This window comes from Nicotiana tomentosiformis, chromosome 6 (genome assembly GCF_000390325.3).
Source record: "Nicotiana tomentosiformis chromosome 6, ASM39032v3, whole genome shotgun sequence".
Taxonomy (NCBI): domain Eukaryota; kingdom Viridiplantae; phylum Streptophyta; class Magnoliopsida; order Solanales; family Solanaceae; genus Nicotiana; species Nicotiana tomentosiformis.
The window spans coordinates 102556408-102577008 of record NC_090817.1 but is presented as its reverse complement, the minus strand read 5'-3'; the positions used below and the strand labels follow the sequence as shown (position 1 = coordinate 102577008).

The window sequence follows — 20601 nt, the reverse complement described above, 5'->3', positions numbered from 1 at the left end:
CTTCTTAAAAGTGTTCTTATCAAATGAATATTACATGCCCCTATTCCCTTTTCTTTTTCACTTATATCTTTGACACATATCCTTAGATAACCCTAATAGTACAAATGCAGAGAATATTCACTCTAATATCTTATTTTGAAAACTAGTGGTTACTGTTCTTTACATGATGCTCGACCTCGGTTATGGTTGACATCTCGGCCACGTATCTTGTTCCTTCCTGGTCGAGCTCGACCAACTCTTTCCTTAATGTCGTATTATGCTAAATATCCTTAGGGCAGATTTTGGCCTATACAGCTAACGTAGTGCAAAATAAACAATGAATGGGATATGTTTGTTCTAAAATAACGTTTTAATTCTCGTCTTGAGGTATTCTTTAATTTATTAAATTGTGTGACCAACTTATTCAAAAGTTTAAGTTGTTACAGAGAGCACACTTTTATTCACTTAACTTTTATCTCCAAAATGCCCCCTCACGTGTGATACTAATTTTTTTCCATGGGTCAGCCACGTGAAAATTCATTTCAATAATGGATGGTAGTGAGATTTGAACAACACATTTGTCTGCTATGATACAATGTTGAAATGTGTGACTATAATACCATGTTGAAATGTTGTGTCTTCAACATCCTTTGCGAAATGTTATTTCAATTGTAGGTCCGTTGTATGATGTGCCTTTCAGATTAAATTGGTTGGTTCTGAATATCATTTTCAGACAGCTTCGTTAAAATCGTTATTTAACCAACTCTTGCTTGAGAGTTGATAGGATCTCAGGGATCAAGGTTTTTTTACTGTATCGAGAATAATTTGGCTATAGCAACATATATTTACTTCATTGGTGATTTAAGATGGCCATTTGAAATTAAATACAACAGGACCTTCCTAGGATAGCTCGCAGGGTGAATTGGGAAAGTAAAACATTTTGCCATATCATTTTAAGGAGCTGGAAAAAAATTCATTTTAAGGAGTTTTTTTTTATTTTTGGAAAAGAACTCGCAGCATGATTAATAGTTTACCAGAATTTATGTAAACTAGCTTATGCTTAAATTGAGACATCACGCCTGAATAATTAATAAGCAGATGAAACCATAATTCTCGTTAGAAATTATGTTTAAATATAATAAATAAATAAATAAATAAATAAATAAAAATGTTGATAAACGAGAAGAAGTCTTTAAATGAAAGGGTGTTCCCTTCATTATTAGTAACTTCTTTTGCCAATGTAAAACTACAAGTAGCATTGTTTTTGAATTTAACATCATCCTGAACGTTACTCTACAACAACTTTTCCTTCACTTATATGTTACTCCAGACTATTTCTTCCACATTCGACAGATCAAGGTCTAGTTCTTGCTGTCCTAATAGAATTTCTCCACTATTTGCTTAGTGTAGAAATTCAAATGCTTTCTCATAACCCCTTAGTAATTTCGCGAAGGTGGGAGAACAAATATCGCTTTTCGTTAAGCATATCAAACGTATTTCAAGGCTAAACTAGTGTTCTTCATATTTTCCAACAATTTATACAAACAGTTTGGAGGTAACATCAGTTCCATCTAGAGATGTAAGATTGTGTGTCTCAAGGAGAGAGCAACATCAAAGAAGGGCACCTGAATAGTAGTAATACTTTTTGAAATAGATAGTAAATTTACTACGTGAGAGGGTCATCTGCGATCCATGTTCTCCTTGTGACGCATCCTGTGCCTGCGATGAGACCTTTTCTGGTTATGGCTACGCCTTCTAGGTGGTGTGCTAAATGCATCAGGGCGATGAGTATTTTCGACACTTTTTGGAGGCCCGAATATGCAGTCAAATGGGTCTCCAATAGCCTCCAGAACAACAGCTGCTGCACTTGTCTACATTTATAAGCAAACAGTCTAGTTAATATATAACTTTAAGAAAGTTGCATATTCAGCTATAACACAGCGAGGATTGAAAGAAAGGATTTTGCTTCCTCCCTTCTCATTTAGGCAGAAGAAAGCCCCAGTGAACACTACACAGTGCTATGGAGTGGGTAGCTTGCACGATTACATGATATATATTATCACTATACTATACTTTTTACTACTAATTTGTACGGTAGTGGGAATGAAATTTGATCATCTTGGCATAGCAAGTAAATCCTTGTATAACAGATTTCCCACATCCCCAGTGTTTTCTGATTCTTATTCAAATTTATTTAAAGGCAGAGTTGTATACTCACATTAATTTGCTTGCGCTGTATATCAGTCTTCCTCCGATCAGTTTTCTCTGAATTTATTTTCTTACTGTAAGAGTCGTCATCACCTTTCATATGAGCAGAGGTTAAATCTTCCTTGTAGAGATTCCGAAAGCGCCACCTTGGTTTTGGCCGGTCTGCTGAATCATCATCATAAACATTTTCACAGAAAAAATATTTCGAGACGCGTTGCAATACCTGTGGATGTTGCTGATACTTCTTCAACATTCTATCATGTAAAAATATATATCAGTACGTAATTAATGTTGGGGAAGAAAACAGAGCTGTAACAATTATATGAGTTCTCTGTTACCCTCTCGGCAAATCGGGCCCAAATCATTCCAAAATAATTATTAAATCTAACTATGTTCAATTTAACAATTGTTGAGCAACCCCCACAACCTCCTTCCTTCAATTTGTTTTTCTTTAATTCTCAACAAGATATATTCCCTCAATGATAGCAACAGGTTTCAAGTTAACAATTGTCTACTCTTGAGTTCATGCAAGTTGAAGAAAAATCAAGAGGAGAGATTATCAGTCTGACTCATTGCAGAAAGTAAGGAAACAAATGGTTTTTTTTTCCTTAAGTTACAAACTTAGCATGTATACTGAACAAAAAATATTAGTGCTTTGATAGAACTAATTCATAAATTATTGTACATGGAATAGAACCTATATCCAAAAGAAAAGCGTTACTTTTCTCGCAAATTCTTTCAACAACCTCAGCGTAACTTAGGTATCATACTTTGTTGCACAATCCGACAAGGGTTGAACTTGGTGCATTAAACTAGAATTGGGTCCAAAACTGGGAGTAGGATAAACTCTTTGAAGAACTTTTTTGTGCAAAAAGTGGGTCATTTATTATCTTCTTAAGAATAAGATATTAAAGGAAATTATATAATACAACAACCCAGTATAATCCCACTTGTGGGGTCTGGGGAGGGTAGTGTGTACGCAGACCTTACCCCTACCCTGAGGTAGAGAAGCTGTTTCCGATAGACCCTCGGCTCCCTCCCTTCAAGAACTCCCCACCTTGCTATTGGGGTGACTCGAACTCACAACCTCTTGGTTGAAAGTGAAGGGTGTTTACCACTAGAGCAACCCACTCTTGTCGAAATTATATAATGAATGGTATATTTTCAGTTTGGATAAGTTCCCGAATCTTTTAGAATCAAGAGGGAAGTAGAGCAATTAATATAAGATGGAGAACGAGAATACAAGAGCCCAAGGTTATTTTTACTAAGTTCATGTGTACATGTGCCTGTGCAGCGCCTTAACTCTAAGGGGTCGTTTGGTAGAGTATATAAGAATAATGATGAATAAGGTGTATTAGTAATGCATGTAAAGCAAGCATTAGCTATGCAGATATCATTTCTTATCCATTGTTTGGTGTGATGTATTAAAAATTAAAATTCATTGCATAATTTTTTAAAAAATTGTCTGTTTACAAAAATGCCCTCAATATTATTTAGCTTTGAGGAACTTTAAGGATAATTTTGCCTTTAACCATGCTAATGCATGCATTAATAGTTTTGATATTGCTAATGCCATGGTTTGTTATGCATTAGCTATAATTAGGATAATACCAAATAGGGTGTATAACTAATGCTTGTATTAGTTATACATATGTTGAAAAAGTGTACCAAACAAGGTTTTACTAATACACAAAGGTAATGCATGCATTATTTTCTCTAATGCACTCTACCAAACGACCTCTAAGGAGTAACAACTCAACTAATGTATTTTGCAAAAATCAAAAAGTTTAATGTGGTCAATAACCTACATTTCTGCCAACTCGCTCTGCAGACGAGTCTCATGCTGAGAGAGAATATGTTCAGCTCTTGAATCCAAAAACTTGCCAACTCTTCTGACACCGTAAAAGAAACCAACACCTGGAAGGAGGAAAGTTCAAAAGACTAAAGTAATAGAGTTATCAAAAGTAAACCAAAATGTTCTCTGTTTTGGTATAAAATTCGATATTTCTTCTATAAAAACTTTGAGCTCCATATGAGTTTTTTGAACATTGTGCACCATTACAAGAATGGTAAAATACAGCTGAAGAGAGATTACAAGTCTCTTAAACAACAATGACTTGCTGAATATCAAGCAGGTGAGCACGTGACAGGAACGTGCATATTAGCTTGAAATACCAAAATAGCTTTTTCACCATTAAAATCCAATAATTAACAACTTTCGAGAAAAGGGCAAAGAAGAAATTGTCAACTTAAGTTTGCCATCATACAATTTACTGTATAATTTTATCAACATCCTTCGTTCAAACTACAAGATAATGTGAGGCAACAAAGAAATTAACATGACCTGCTTAATATTTTAGTCCCTTGAAATTGACTCGCTTCAGTTTTTACTCCCTTATCATAAATGTTTAAAAACAAACTTACTGTGAACTTGAACTCGAGTCGACGAAAGGCATCCTAAAATACATCACTATCGACCAGATCCACAAATTTACTGGACAGAAACCAGATAGGGAATCAAGGGTGACAAACATATAGGTGGAAATGGAAAACATGAAGAACAATCTCACTCAATCTCAAAAAAGATTTACAATGATATTGCAGCTAGACCTTACCTGCTGTGAGATTGATGCGCATTAGGTTATTCAGCCTTCTGGTCACTGCAAAGAAACAGATTGAGAGAACTTTATTAGATGTTCAATTAAATATCGAAGAAAACAAGAATAAAGAAACAAAACATATAATTTTATGCAAGCAGAATGGATGTAATACAGAACACCACCTTTACCGCTTCACGCATGTCTGGATATAGCCGGTTTTCTGGTTTATCAAATAACCTTATTTCTTCTAGCCGCTGGAGCACCTCTTCTAACCATTGCCCATTTATTCGGCAATGATCTTTCTAGGAGGGTATTTTACATATTTCTGCTAAATTTTTCTATTATTTAATAAGGCTAATACCGTTTTCAATGTGCTTCATCTTTTCAAACAAGAGAATGTGGGGACCATATTGAATAAAATAAATAAAAGAAAAAGAAAAAAAGTGATTGGGCGAGGGAAAGACAATTGTGGGCGCCAGACTTGGTGACAACTTGTAAGCAAATTGCAAAGCAATTGCATAACCAAATCGGCAACAAGCCAATTTTATTGGCTATTTGGACGGCAGCTTTGCTATAAATAGAAGTCTCCATTCTTCATATCAGTACACCAAAACGAGAGAGAAGCAACTGAAGTTAGAGAGACTAATCCACAGATTGTAGTATGTGAGATAAATAGTGAATATGAGTAATATTGTAGTGAGGTGTTTAAAATAAAGAGTGTTATTTCTTTCGAAGTTGTAGTAGTCTCTTGACACTACTAAGTTATAATATTATAGTGGTAATATTGCTCCGCTCGGGTATTGTATTTTACCTCGTTAAAAGATTTGGTGTCTTTGTTACTCTCTTGTATTATTGTTATTTATCGTGGATATTATTCCTGGGCGGGATCAGTGTTGTAAAAAGCGGTCGTTTCCTCGCTTAAAGCGAGAAGCGAAGCGACCCTTTACCCACTTCTTCCATGTGAAACAACTCAGGTAGAAAAAAGCGAGCGCTTCCCACTAAAAAGCGAGAAGCGACCAAGCGAAGCGAAGCGATGCAAGCGAGCGCTTCTTTGTTTTAAAGAGCTGCCAGGCTATTTAATTAAAAAAGAAGCATTTTCAGTGTTCTTTTATTAAACACGACCAGCAGAGCATCTGAAAGTCTAAAGAGGCGACTAGGGTTCTTCAATTTCAAGTCTTCAACAGAGATTCAGCAGCAACAGGAGAAGACTAGGGTTCTTTTTCTTTTTCTTTCACTGTTTCAACGTCCAAATAACAGCGAAATGCTGGCGAATTTTTTTTTTACCTTCGGTTCTTCTTTCTCAGTCTTCTCCTCTTCGTTAAAATGCTGCCCAGTTTTTCTTTCATTGTTTTTATGCTGCCCAGTTTTTAACAGAATCATACTGCCCTTCCTCTTATTTTTATATTCTTTATTCTTAGTTCTTATTGCCTCTCAATGATCTAGTATTCATTAAGTACAATAGAACATTGAGGCGTCGTTACAACGCTCGCAATGTAATTGATCCAATTAGTTTGGACAACATCGATGATGCTAATGAATGGCTAACTGGAGTCCCGGAAGATCATGCAGATGAATAAATACTTGAGGAAACTTCTGATTTCACTTGGGGTGATGTTGCGGAGGCGTGTGGAATTGGAGAGAGGATTTATTGTTTGAGGGGGAGTACCTCAACTTCAAGTTCACAAAGGAAGGGAAAAGAAGCAGCTACTTTGTCCCTAGTTGATGAAGAAGAAGAAGTTGAAGAAGATGACGAGCAATATAATAATGATAGTGAAATACAAGAATTTGACAATCTTGTAGAAGAATAGGATGCTCATTTTGTGCTTTAATTGATGCTACTCTTTAGTTTTTACATTGAAGTATTGAACATTTGCTTACAATTACATGTGTTGCCTATGCAGTATTGATTTTAATTTATTATTTTTTAAATTCCGCTTCACTTCAAAAAAGCGAGCGCTTCGCTTTTCGCTTCTCGCTTTAAGCGAAATGGGGGTTGTCACTTTTCCTCGCTTAACGCTCTTCTCAATACTGGGCGGGATATTATTTTTTCCAACAACGTGGTATCAGAGCCATGGCGAACAATGGTCCGTTGTCTTTTCAGTACCCCATCTAACAAAAAAAAATTATGACAAATGGTGTCTACGTATGAAAGTCATTTTTGACTCTCAGGATGTGTGGGAAATCGTAGACAAAGGGTATGCAAAACCTGATAATGAGGAAGCTCTGCCTCAAAATGAAAAAGATGTTTTGGCAAAGACAAGGAAGAAGGATCATCAAGCCCTCACGCTCATCCACCAATGTTTGGATGATACCATGTTTGAGAAGGTGGCAGATGCTACCACCTCAAAGGAAGCTTGGGAGATTTTACAAAATTCTCTCCAAGGAGTTGACAAGGTGAGAAAGGTAAAACTTCAAACTCTAAGGGCTGATTTTGAAGTTTTAAAAATGAAAGAATCCGAATGCATTTCGGATTATTGTTCAAAAGTGAAGGCTGTTGTAAATCAATTGAGAAGATACGGGGAGGACATATAAGATGTCCGTATGGTAGAAAAAAAATTTCGCACTTTAACACTTAAATTTGATTTTGTGGTGTGTGCTATTGAGGAGTCTAAAGATTTAGACTCTATGATGGTAGAGCAATCGGAGGGTTCTTTACAGGCCCATGAAGAAAAAATCAAGAGGAGACAAGAAGTGCAATTAGAGCAACTTCTTAAAAAGGCATCCTTTAAGGATTATGGAGGTGAAAAGAGCTATCGAGGGAATGGATGAAGACGAGGTCGTGGCGGTCATGGAAGAGGAAGAAGTAATGGTAACAACTTCAACAATGAAGTTAAAATCCACCAAACATTCAGAGGTCGTGGTCGTGGACAAAGAGGAGGAAGAGGACGTGGCTACTACCAAGAAAATAATGGACAAAGATATGACAAATCAAAAATTGAGTATTATAATTGTCATAAATTTGACCATTACTCTTGGGAATGTCGTAGTAATGTTGAAGAGAAAGCTAACCTTGTTGACGACAAGAAAGAAGAAGATGAGTCAACATTGATGTTGGCACTCAAAGAAGAAGATAGGGATGATTGTAGCTCGTGGTATTTGGACAATGGAGCAAGCAATCATATATGTGGATGCAAAGACAAGTTTGCAGAGATCAATAAGTCAGTGAGAGGTAATGTGTCTTTTGGAGATACCTCAAAGATTCAAATCGAAGGGATAGGTACGATTTTAATCTCCTGTAAAAATGTTGGCCACAAGTTAATTCAAGATGTTTATTATGTGCCAAAATTAAAAATTAATATTTTGAGTTTGGGCCAACTTCTTGAAAAGGAATATGACATCCACATGAAAAATATGCATCTTTGGCTTAGAGATTCAAGTGGAACTCTAATTGCTAAAGTGCATATGGTAAAGAATAAATTATTTTCTCTGAATCTTAAAACAATTGATGCAAAGTGTTTGAAGGCTAATGTGCAAGATGAATCATGCGATTTGGGCACTTGAATTTTGAAGCGCTCAAATCAATGGGAGAAAAGAACATGGTGCATGGGATACCATCAATCAACCATCCCAATCAATTGTGTGAAGCTTGTCTTCTTGGAAAACATGCAAGGAGGAGTTTTCTGAAGGAGTCCATGTCAAGAGCAACCATGACACTCCAACTTGTTCACACTGATGTGTGTGGGCCAATCAATCCACCTTCCTTTGGTAAAAGTAAATACTTTCTTCTCTTCATTGATGACTTTAGTAGAAAGACTTGGATTTATTTTTTGAACCAAAAATCTGAAATTTTTGCTGCTTTTAAAAATTTCAAAGTACTTGTGGAGAAAGAAAGTGGCTATGAAATAAAAGCTTTAAGGTCCGATAGAGAAGGCGAATTTACTTCAAAAGAATTTAATGACTTCTGTCAGTCTCATGGAATTCGTCGCCCTCTAACGGTACCTTATTCACCCCAACAAAATGGAGTTGCATAGAGAATTCTTAATATGGCTACATGTATGTTGAAAGCTAAAAGTATGCCAAAGGAATTTTGGGCCGAAGCTGATTCTTATGCAGTTTATTTGAACAATAGGTCTCCAACAAGGAATGTTAGAGATCAAACCCCTCAAGAATCATGGAGTGGAAGAAAACCAAGCACTTGAGAATCTTTGGGAGCATAGCCTATGCTCATGTGCCACATCAAGGGAGAGCGAAGCTTGACGATCGAAGTGTCAAGCATGTGTTTGTTGGCTATGATACGAGTTCAAAAGGCTACAAGCTATACAACCCAAGTAGCGGCAAGGTGGTGGTGAGTCGTGATGTTGAATTTGATGAAGAATAGGCATGGAATTGGGAAGCTCAGGAAGAAACTTGATATGATTTTCTCCCATACTTTTGTGATGAAGAAGAACCAGAGACCGTGGAACTTGTGCAAGATACAACTCCACCTCTTCTCCAACCAATGTTGCATCTCTTTCTTCTCAACAAAGTTCAAATGAGCAACCGCAAAGGACAAGGAGCATTCAAGAGCTCTATGATAGCACGGAAGAAGTTACTAATTTTGATTTTTTATATTGTCTCTTTGCTGATAGTGAACCAATGAACTTTGATGAAGCTGTTACGGACAAAAGGTGGAGACAAGCCATGGAAGAGGAGATCGAGTCAATAGAGAAGAACACACTTGGGAGTTAACAACTCTTCCCGAGGGTTATCGCGCAATAGGAGTAAAATGGGTATACAAGACAAAGAAGAATGTTGATGGAGATGTGGAGAGATACAAGGCACGACTTGTGGCTAAAGGCTACAAGCAAAGGCAAGGCATTGACTATGAAGAAGTCTATGCACCTGTTGCCCGCATGGAGACGATTCGTTTGTTGATCTCTTTGGCGGCGCAAATGAAGTAGAAGATCCATTAACTAGACGTCAAGTCAGCCTTCTTGAATGGCTATCTTGAAAAAGAAGTCTATGTTGAACAACCATTGGGCTTCGTGGTCAAAAACCATAAAGATAAAGTGTTGAAGTTGAACAAAGCTTTATATGGGTTAAAGCAATCCCACGGGCATGGAATAGTTGCATCGACAAGTATTTTCAAGAAAATTGGTTTACTCATTATCTCCATGAATATGCTCTTTACCTTAAAGTTCATACTAATGGAGATATCTTCCTCATTTGTCTTTATGTTGATGATCTTATTTTCACGGGTAATAACCCAAATTTGTTTGAAGCTTTTAAGAAAGATATGTCTCGTGAGTTCGAGATGACGGACATAGGGCTCATGTCATACTACTTGGGCCTAGAAGTGAAGCAGACGGAAGATGGAATTTTCATCTCTCAAGAAAGCTATACGAAGGAGATCTTAAAGAAATTCAACATGCTCGATTGCAACCCCGTGAACACACCGATGGAGTGTGGGACAAAATTGTTCAAGTTTGATGAAGGAAAAAAAGTGGATCCCACATTTTTCAAAAGTCTTGTGGGAAGTTTTAGGTACTTGACTTGTACCAGGCTAGATATACTCTTTGCAATTGGAGTAGTAAGTCGCTTCATGGAAACTCCTACCTCCACTCATTTGAAAGTTGCTAGAAGAATTCTTCGTTACCAAAAAGGTATAATTGACTTTGGGCTATTTTATTCTTCTTCTAATGATTTCAACCTTGTGGGATTTTGTGATAGTGATTATGCGGGAGATATTGATAATAGAAAAAGTACAACTAGCTTTGTATTTTTCTTGGGTGATTCTGTTATTTCTTGGAGTTCAAAGAAAGAATACATTGTCACTCTCTCGACTTGTGAAGCTGAATATATAGCAGCAACATCATGTACATGTCATGCTATTTGGCTGAGAAGATTGTTGAATGAGCTCAATTTACCACAAATTGAAGCTACAGAGATTTGTATTGACAACAAATCAGCACAGGCACTCGCGAAGAATCCAGTGTATCATGATCGAAGCAAGCATATTGATACAAGGTATCACTTCATCAGAGAATGCATTGCCAAGAAGGAAGTCGAGCTCAAATATGTGAAGTCTCATGATCAAGTTGCAGATATCTTCACAAAGCCTCTCAAGTTTGAAGATTTCCAGATATTGAGATCATATCTTGGAATGAAGAGGAAAAATCAAAATTAAGGGAGAGATTTGTGGGGACCATATTGAATAAAATAAAATTTAAAAAAAAAAAAAAAGTGATTGGGCGAGGGAAAGACAATTGTGGGCGCCTGACTTCGTGACAACTTGTAAGCAAATTGCAAAGCAATTGCATAACCAAATCGGCAACAAGCCAATTTCATTGGCTATTTGGACGGCAGCTTTTACTATAAATAGAAGTCTTCATTTTTCATTTCGGTACACCAAAACGAGAGAGAAGCAACTGAAATTAGAGAGAGTAATCCACAGATTGTAGTATGTGAGATAAATAGTGAGTATGAGTAATATTGTAGTGAGGTGTTTAAAATAAAAAGTGTTATTTCTTTCGAAGTTGTAGTAGTCTCTTGACACTACTAAGTTGTAATATTATAGTGGTAATATTGCTCACTCGGGTATTGTATTTTACCCCGTTAAAAGATTTGGTGTCTTTGTTACTCTCTTGTGTTATTGTTATTTATCGTGAATATTATTCCTGGACGGGATATTATTTTTTCCAACAGAGAAGTTCGATACTTTCAAATCCACTGCATTAATTCCATTTTCTACTCACAGTATGCACCTTATGATCTCAGCTTCTAATAAATAATTTCAGGAAGCATGACAAGTAGAAGAGGGAACCTTCTCCATCAAAACTAAATTCACAGAAAAGCTTCAGTGAAACTCCCATATTACTCCTTTTTTCATCCCATTTTGTATTATGTCATTTTATTTCGGCACGTCCCAAATGTTTGACAACACTCCTCTAATAGCATTCGAAATCCATTTAGCTGTTCAATTATAAACTTTAATGTTATATTTTCTCTATCAAACTAATTTTAACTAAAACACTATTATCCAGCCAAACACAATCATATTGAAAATGTAATAGTATAAGTTTGTGAGGAAATGTACCAAACCAAGTGGCAATGGAAGCACCGGTGGCCCCAATTCCAAAATTTCTCACAGCATCTTGCTGTAATGAATTAACTAGTTTAGCTTCTTCTCTTGTCAGAGGCTCCTACAAATATACATCATTACACAAAAGTTAAATACACCAGCAAATAAAAATCAAAACGCAATAAATTTGAAAAGAAAATGCACCCTGATTAACGGAAATAAAAATTCCGAAATTGAAAGAGAAAATAGAATAAGAGTATGATAAATTACTACTACCTAACTAAACAGAGGAAAGAAAAAAGGATCAAATGTACAGCTACAAAAGAAGTGGGAATTTAGGGTAAAGAAGAAAGCCCATTTGAAATTAGTGGGAATGTACAGCTAAAGAAAAAAAACTACTCCACTACCTTTCTGGAGGTGAGAATTTCTTGCAGCTCCAAAAGAGCTTCCGCCGCCATTATTCAGCTGTGCCCCGAATCATAGATCCTTTTGCAGAAGCGGCATATAGACGGCTTCTGAACCAGAGTCCGGTGATCAACAGCTATCTTTCTATAGGAAAAAAAAGAAAAAAGAAAAAAGGAGGGTATAATATTAAAAGTACAAAGGCAAAACAGTACCTTTTATAGCGAAGTATAGTTAGCCTTTTATATTCTTAAAAACAATAATTTTAAATTAGACAAAATAATTATTTAATTATTTTCATAACTTTTAGTATTTTGAAATCAACTAAAATTGTACTTATTATAGCTTTCCTTCTTTGGGTTATGTAAAAAGTCCTAATACCTCAGCTGTAACGTGGATATTTTATCATCCAAAGCAAAGCTAAACTTCAATTGATAGATATCCTTCAATAAATTTAACAGCAAAAAAGAATTAAAAAAAGACTTTGAATTGGATATTACATTTACTTAATTTAATTTAAAAAATATAAAATTGTGAAGGCCCTTAGCGAAATATTACTCGCCTTTTATATCTTTTAAAAATAAATTTCACACTGGATAAAATAATTATTTAATTATTTTCCTAATATTAAAAGTTTTAAATTAGCTAAATTTTAATATTATTTTTCTGATATTTAGAAATTTGAAATCAACTAAAATTTTACATAAATAATATCTCCCTAGTTGAACTTCTATATAATGAGTCCTACACGCAAGCTATAACATGATATATCGTAACAATTTCCTTTTCTGAGGAAAAAAAACTTAAGGTTTTGTTTATGTCCTAATTTTGGAAGAAAATATTCGTATTCAACTAATCTATTCTACTCACTATTACAAAAGTATGAGGCAAAAAACAGGAAGACCAACAATTAATATTGTAATTACAATTAGTGTTAAATATATGCATTTTTTTAAGGATATTGAGCATGAAAACCTAACAAAGCTAACGAATATAACGCTAATGAATTAGCATTTTATAATTCCTTATGCTATTCAACGAGAATACACATCATACCTACTTTTGAAATTCTAATCCCTATCAAGTTTTAGTTTCTTAGATATCTCCTTTATATAATTTTTAAAAGTACACCATTAGTTTAAAAAAAATTACTGAAAATATATTTAAGAATACAAAAAATAAAGTGCAAATGAAAAGTGGTTGACAAGAGTCAATGACACTGATATTTTACCCAATAGTAAATATACATATAAAGATCCAAAAGTAAAATATTATGTCAATATTTTATCCTTTCAGAATGCAGTTCTTGTTGGATAAAATTATAATTAAAGTTAAATATACTAAAAATACGGATGAACTAATTTATGAAGAATTTGAATGAAAAATAATAAACTATTTTCTTTAATGTTGAGAACAAATAATTAATTTGAATTAACTAAGTAATAGAAGAGTTTAATTTAATTAGTTTTCAAATTCATCATATAAGTAACGTTATTTTTCAGGCCGACAAAACTCTTAGGATACATTATTTGTCTACATAGAAAGAGCATTGATTGTGACATAAATTAAAATAAATAGAGCAAAATTATTTATAATATAGTATTAATAGTCAAATTGTTAAAAACGTAAATTTGAAGTGATAAGGATAAAACAGTAGAAGAAAATATATATTTTATATGACTTGTCATTAATTATTATTATTAGTAATAGTATTTGCATTTGTTCTAACAAACGACAACTCCCTATATCTATATATGTTAAGTTATTTGTTGTAAAATATTAACTCAACATTAGTCATTTTTAAACTTTATATTGTTACTTATTAATTTTTGTCTATGAGCTATAAGGCAAACCCTCTTCTTTCCAAAAGACCAAAAGATTGAATTTTTTAATTTGTTTTATTTACTTGTTGATAAAAAAAAATTATAATATTTATTTGTTCTGATATTAAGTCATAAAAATAAAAATAATTTGCATAAGATATTCATGCAGAAATCCTCAGAAATCACTATAAAGTATATAAGAATTATAAGAATTTTTTTGGCGTGATTCCTTTCCTTATTGAGCTAACTAAATGAGATCAAACTAAATGAGATCAACACTCATACTTCTTAGAACTTATACTTTCTTCTTTACTAATATTTATTTTATAAGTCAAAAATAAAATTTAATATTTATTGACGCGAGGTACACGTGCAACGCGCGTACACAAAGACTAGTTTGTATAATACAAGGACAATTTGGACCTTTTTCGTAAATTTAAATTGAGTAAGGTAAAAGTCTTCTTTTTTGTCCTTAATCCCTAATGAAATTTTATCCTGAGGATAATTTTAAGCCAGATAAAGTTAAAGAAAATTTGAATATTTTCAATTTGACTACATAGAGTTTACCTATTTCACGTAAGAGTTTTTTGATGACAAGGGCAAATACGAGACGATTTGCTAGAAAAAGGATATGAATAATCCAAAAGTCAAACAAGTAATGGCTATAGGGGAAGGTTACTAAGGCAATTGCTTTAGGCCCCAAATTAGAGGTCCCAAATTTATCTTATGTAGTATTGCATAGATTGTACAATTATTATTATTATTTGAAAAAAAATACTAAATTTATGCTTCGGTTTGAAATGTGATAGAGGTTAGTTAAAAAGAAAGGCTATTTAGATAAATACTTGAATTTTATAATAAACGCACTATATGTAAAAAAAAGATTAATTTGATGACGATATTGATAATAAAAAATAAAATAAAGTCTCTTATAGTATCTTTTAGAGTTGATTATTTCTTATAAAGAATGGATCAAAGCAACTTTTTCAATTCAAAATATACTTAAACTATTCCAAATATATGAAATTATTTTAACATCTACTTAGTAATACAAAATTAAGATCATTAAATGATGAGAACTTAAAAAAAAGTATATTAAATGATTTTTAAGATTTGCCGAAACTTTAATAAATAGAGTTATTAGATACATTTGAAGATAGTTGCTAGTAAGAAGCCAAGTGCATAGTTAAGACATGTATAAAATGGTTCCCCACACCATTTTTACAAAACGAAAAGAACAGAAATCAAAGTAATTAAAGTTAAAGTCTTTTTTTAAGATTTGCTTTAGGCCACCAATTTCAAAATGAGCTGCACAAAATGAGCAATTTCAAATATTATATAGGCAATTCCAAAACAAATTGGTGGAACGTGTGAAGTTGTGTACTCTAGCGATATGGTATCGCCATGCGATATGATAAGAAAGAAAACTTACCCCACTTATTATTTATATTAAATTACATTAATTTATTATGACTAGTGATAAAAAATAAAGTGAAAATAAATATTAATTAAATATGATAGTTGATAATAGCTTATGTACATATATAAGTTACTAGTCTTGTCGATGAACGTGTGTGTAGCGTCAATCGATTGGAATATATATATATATATATATATATATATATATATATATATTAGTATTTATATAAATGATGAAAGTAAATATTATTACAATGACATAGTAGTTGAATTCAATATCTTTTGAATGCAAAAATGATGATTTAGTTAAATTAGGTGTATAATATTTTGAAATTATACATATTTTATAATATGAGATACAAATATTTTAAGTTGTATCTTACCTCACATCTCTTAATGAATATATTTTGTCTTCTATTATTTCATCCGTATTTCTCCAACTTTACAGTTTAACTAATTTAATTCTTAATGTTATACTATAATCGATTTTGTTCTATTTTCTGATTTCTTCCCTTTTATGGATAAAAAATTATGTACTCTAAAATTTATGTAAACTTGAAAAGTAATTTTATATGTATGATGAATTCGAAAAGATAAAATTGAACTATTCTGCTCATTATTTAATTCAAATACTTAATTAATATTTCAGGTGAATCTCATAACGCTCCTATTTAAAAAGGGTGGCTTAGGTGACCTTGGTTGACGTGCTAATGTATATTTTGTTTGATTTGTTTTTCGTATTTTCATTAATATTTACAACCCAAAAATGTTGCATAATTTTGTAAGGCATGGTTTCTTTCTTTAAGGAGTTAGCTAAACATGATCATCAATTCAATATTTATCATTTTCAGAAACTTACGATTTACTTCTTTATAGGTTTTATTTTATAACTCAAAAATATTTTTCAATATTATTTGTATGATATTTTTAGAAGTTTATGCTCATCAATAAACTGATACACAAGCATCACGCGACCCTAAGACTATGCAATATTCAAGATAACTTTTTTAGTTTGAAATTGTGTTTTTTTTCCCCACAAATTTGCTTAAGTATCTTCTATTTTTAATTTTTTTATTAGCATCTTGGTTGATTTATATTTATATTTTGTTAGTTTAGGAACTCGAACGTTGAGATATCTAAACTAAAGCTTGGCCAAACCTAAAAGAGGACGGATACATTATATCTTTGCATCGTCACAATTGCAATACTATACAATTGTTCTATACGCTAATACACTTATAGTTTAATTGTAAAATGTATATAAGGTGAATTTTTTAATGAATTAAAGTCCAAAATTAAATGATTTATTACTTAGTCAAATAAGGAAATACTTAAGAAGTAAAATTTGAGTTAATTTTATAAACTCCTAAAAATTAGAAAAATAATCAAATGATCATTTTGTCGCGTGTTAACTCTATTTTAAAAGGGTAAAAAAGACGAACGATATTTCGCTAAGAGTCTTGTGATTTTAATATAGTATAGATAGATATAGATAGATTATCTTAGGTCCAAAAATTAGACTCTGCAAACTGTCAACCAATGATTGCCTTCATACTTCATTTTGGATCAACTGATCAAACACTTCTAGACAAGAGTGGGTTGCTCTAGTGGTAAACCCCCTCCACTTTCAACCAAAAGGTTATGAGTTCGAGTCACCCCAAGAACAAGGTGGGGAGTTCTTGGAGGGAGGGGGCCGAGTTTCTATCGGAAACAGCCTCTCTATCCCAGGATAGAGGTAAAGTCTGTGTACACACTACTCTCTCCAGACCCCACTAGTGAGATTATACTGGATTGTTGTTGTTGATCACACACCTCTAGAACTTTTTTATTTGTGTTGTACATAAGGAACCAAAACATCACCAAGGTTCGTCTCAGGTTCGAGCAAGAAAAATCGTATTAAATTGATTAATTTATAGTTGCTGAAATCATGTAATCATAGTGGTGAGCTAGTTGAGTCGCATAGACCATTTTGTAGATTTTTAACAAAGTTGGTGAACTAATTATATTTTACAGCAGAAAGTGTTGTGATGAGTCATCCAAGTCGTCGTTTGATATATCAGAATATATAGAGCTAAGCTTAATCTCTTGAACCAGACTTTAAAATGGTGGAAGTATAATATTTTAAACTTTTTCACATCTTGTAAATAAGTGTTACTAATTCATCTTATTAGTAATATGCATGTATCATGCTTCTAAAAGTATATTTCTGCAGCTTTAGCGGAAAGTTGACTATACATATTCTCATATTTTAAAGAGCACGATCTGGCACTAGGCTCTTGAGCGGTAAAGCAAGAAGTCCAGAGAAAATATCCTTTTACACAAAGAAAGATGCAACATTATTCTGAATGTATATTATGTTAATGGACCATTAGGCTAATTAAAAACTTCATTACCATGGGGGAAAATCGACGATATACTTTTCCCCTAGACGATATATTATAGTTCAGTGACTGAAATGGAAAATAACTTCACATATCCGCATATATATCAAAAGATAAAACAAAACTATCTGAAGTAGCCTCCACTGAAATTAATAACATTCTCTGTACAAGATAAAGATGTGATTGAGATTATCCGAAATTTATTGGCGCGATTAATCCGACTTTGTACTCATGGGACAAAAGGAAACGCTCCCTACTATAAGTTTCTCCGTTCAAATATAAGTTGAGGTTAAGCTTCTTTTGTGTTTTTTCCTTGTCTAACTAATAATAGGTGAAAGAAGATTCATCTCTAACTTGGGATGTGCTTATTGATCTTGTATACTTCTTAGAAGGAGAAGTTGTTGACAAATCGCCTGACCTTCTTCTTAGCATCTGCCTCATCCCATCAGCTACATGAACTGCAGGATTATTAGACTTATATTTCCCACAAAATGACATATGAGCTTTTACAGCTTCTTCCATCCCAAGAAATTGCTTCTTATAATTCCCTCTGTTAACTTCATATCTAACAGCTTCTGAGCACAATCCACATAGCCATTTTCCCTCAAAATTCCCCTTCACTTCACTAATGTAGTCTTTTGTGCAATCTTCTTTCAGCCCACAACAATCGCACTTTACCAACTCGATTTCCATATCTTGAATCAAACCTGACTTTCTTTCTAGGATTATTATAAGTTTTGATCCCTTTTAGGATTTGTTACTATGTGTTTTTCTTGAAATGCTAATTTGTGGCAAATTAAGGAAGAGAAAAGGGTTAGTGGGAAAGAAGAGGGAGGAAGTAGAGAACTTATAGTAGTAAGGAAAAGGTGCCATAATTTACTCCATGTTCTAAGGGACATACGGCAGTGGAAAAATGAGACAATTTGGTCTAGGAGGGTCCCTAAGTTGTGGCCCTTTCTAACATTAAAAAACAACAGCAAATATAATTTTCTACTTGCCCTTGTCATTTTCTTCTATTTCAAGCTCAAGTTCAAATAAAGAGATTCAATCCTACAATCTCAAGCTCTTTTGAATAATATTTGCAACTGCACTGCAAACTTTCCTCAAGTAAAGGGGATTTAATAACTTTTCTATATATAAAGAATTTGCTTGGTCTATTTGTGCAGTATAATTTTTGCATCGAAGTAAATTCAATTTATAGCTGTTTGGCCAAGCTTCTTTCTCGCCAAAAGTTTTTTTCTTCAAAGTTAAGGTGTTTAGTCAAGCTTTTAGAAGGAAAAAAATACTTCTGAATAAAAGCAGAAACAGTTTTTGAAAAGCAAAATGAAATAAATTCTTTTCAAAAGTATTTTCTTGAAAAATATTTTTAAGAAAAATATTTAGAATTGTTATAAGAAAAATCAAATTATGGTGGATGTCTACTCTTCCTCCATGATCTTCTCAAATGCTTAATGACATATTCAATGACATATTTCTGTGCTTAGTGACATATTCAATGACATATTTTTCTTCACTTTTCATGTCTATATAAAGGCCTTGTAATAGATACGAAAATACACACAATTGAAGAAGAAAATCTCTTCCTTCTCTCTATCTCTATTTCTTGTTCATGTTTTACTAAATTGCTTTTATTTCATAACAACATGTCTTGTTCATGATTTACTAAATTGCTTTTATTTCATAACACGTTATCAGCACGACTATGCTCCCATTTTCGTACACCTCCATATAGGCATAGACTGTGCTTTGTGTTTGCTATCCTTATACCAACAATTTTGTGGCTATCAAACAAAATAAAGATAGAAACCAATGGACTGGATACTAATAAAAGATAAGTTTTCATCTTTCTAGCTTATTCATATTTTTATTTTTATCTTCCACTAATCTCAAAATTTTTCTATTTTGCCATGATAACTCACAATAAGCTTTCAGTATTTTATTTCCATTTTATTATAGCTTGAAAGTGTGTGAGCCCTGCATTGGCCAGTATAGTTTTTGCTTATTCTTTCTTGACGTCTGATATGAATTTTTAGTTATCGTTTGGCTATCCTTCAAGGGATCTATTTATGAACCAAATCAAAATGCATGAATATATATTTTGTAATTAAATTTTGAAACAGGTACGCTCTACTCAATTCTTTAACTTATATTTAACGTGTTGAATAGTGCTTACATATATGTGCGCAGATATCAGACAACTAATGTGCCCTTTACCCTTTTCACGCTAAGATGAATGTTACTATGGTAATATTTAATGAATAGAACTAAACTGGTACTATTCCTACATAGTTGGTTAAATGCATGCATAAATAAACATAATATTGTGGCAGGATAGTTGTAAGCATAATAGATATTCTGATTTACAGTCAATCTTAGCCTTTGACTATCATCTATAATCCATATATTGTGATGTGAATTGGATCGCATATGTAGATACTGGAAGTACTACAGGAATTATATATATGCTTCCAAGTCCTAGTCTTTATTCTTACTTTATTGATTTGGTTTATCGTTTATAAAATTGGTAAGTGTTCTAATATATTATCTAGTATTTATTTGAATGCACTTCTATTTGAATTCGCGTAAATCTAAAAGTGATAACACTTAGAAGGAATGAAACGTTTTCGTTCTACAACCTTAAAAAGTGGTTATATTTATAAATCTTGTTATAACTAATTTTGTTTATGTTTCTGACTACAAGATTGATAATTTAATCTTGTACTTTGGCCTATTATGCAACTAGTTAAGACATATTTAAGTTCTGGTGCACTATAATGATAAGAGTTGGG

The 20601-nt window shown here is 33.1% G+C and overlaps 2 protein-coding genes across 3 annotated transcripts; both read right to left on the bottom strand.

Moving 5' to 3' along the window:
- Window positions 1-1475: 1475 nt before the first annotated feature.
- On the bottom strand, window positions 1476-12402 carry LOC104111619 (uncharacterized). 2 transcript variants are annotated; one of them, XR_011408773.1, is made up of 7 exons: window positions 12195-12374; window positions 11803-11908; window positions 4803-4847; window positions 3996-4104; window positions 2411-2441; window positions 2198-2280; window positions 1771-1850 (listed from the first exon to the last, which is right to left on the bottom strand). XR_011408773.1 is itself a non-coding variant. In XM_009621357.4 (6 exons), the coding sequence occupies exons 1-6, from the start codon at window positions 12243-12245 to the stop codon at window positions 1659-1661; spliced, it is 747 nt and encodes a 248-aa protein (XP_009619652.1). In that variant the 5' UTR covers window positions 12246-12402; the 3' UTR covers window positions 1476-1658. The 2 variants fall into 2 exon arrangements, 1 of the variants encoding a protein (XP_009619652.1); XM_009621357.4 differs by having other exon boundaries at window positions 1476-1850; window positions 2198-2441; window positions 12195-12402.
- A 5480-nt stretch (window positions 12403-17882) lies between these two features.
- Window positions 17883-18755, bottom strand: LOC104111618 (uncharacterized). Its single transcript, XM_009621355.4, has one exon. The coding sequence runs from the start codon at window positions 18503-18505 to the stop codon at window positions 18134-18136; it is 372 nt and encodes a 123-aa protein (XP_009619650.1). The 5' UTR covers window positions 18506-18755; the 3' UTR covers window positions 17883-18133.
- Between the last annotated feature and the right edge of the window lie 1846 nt (window positions 18756-20601).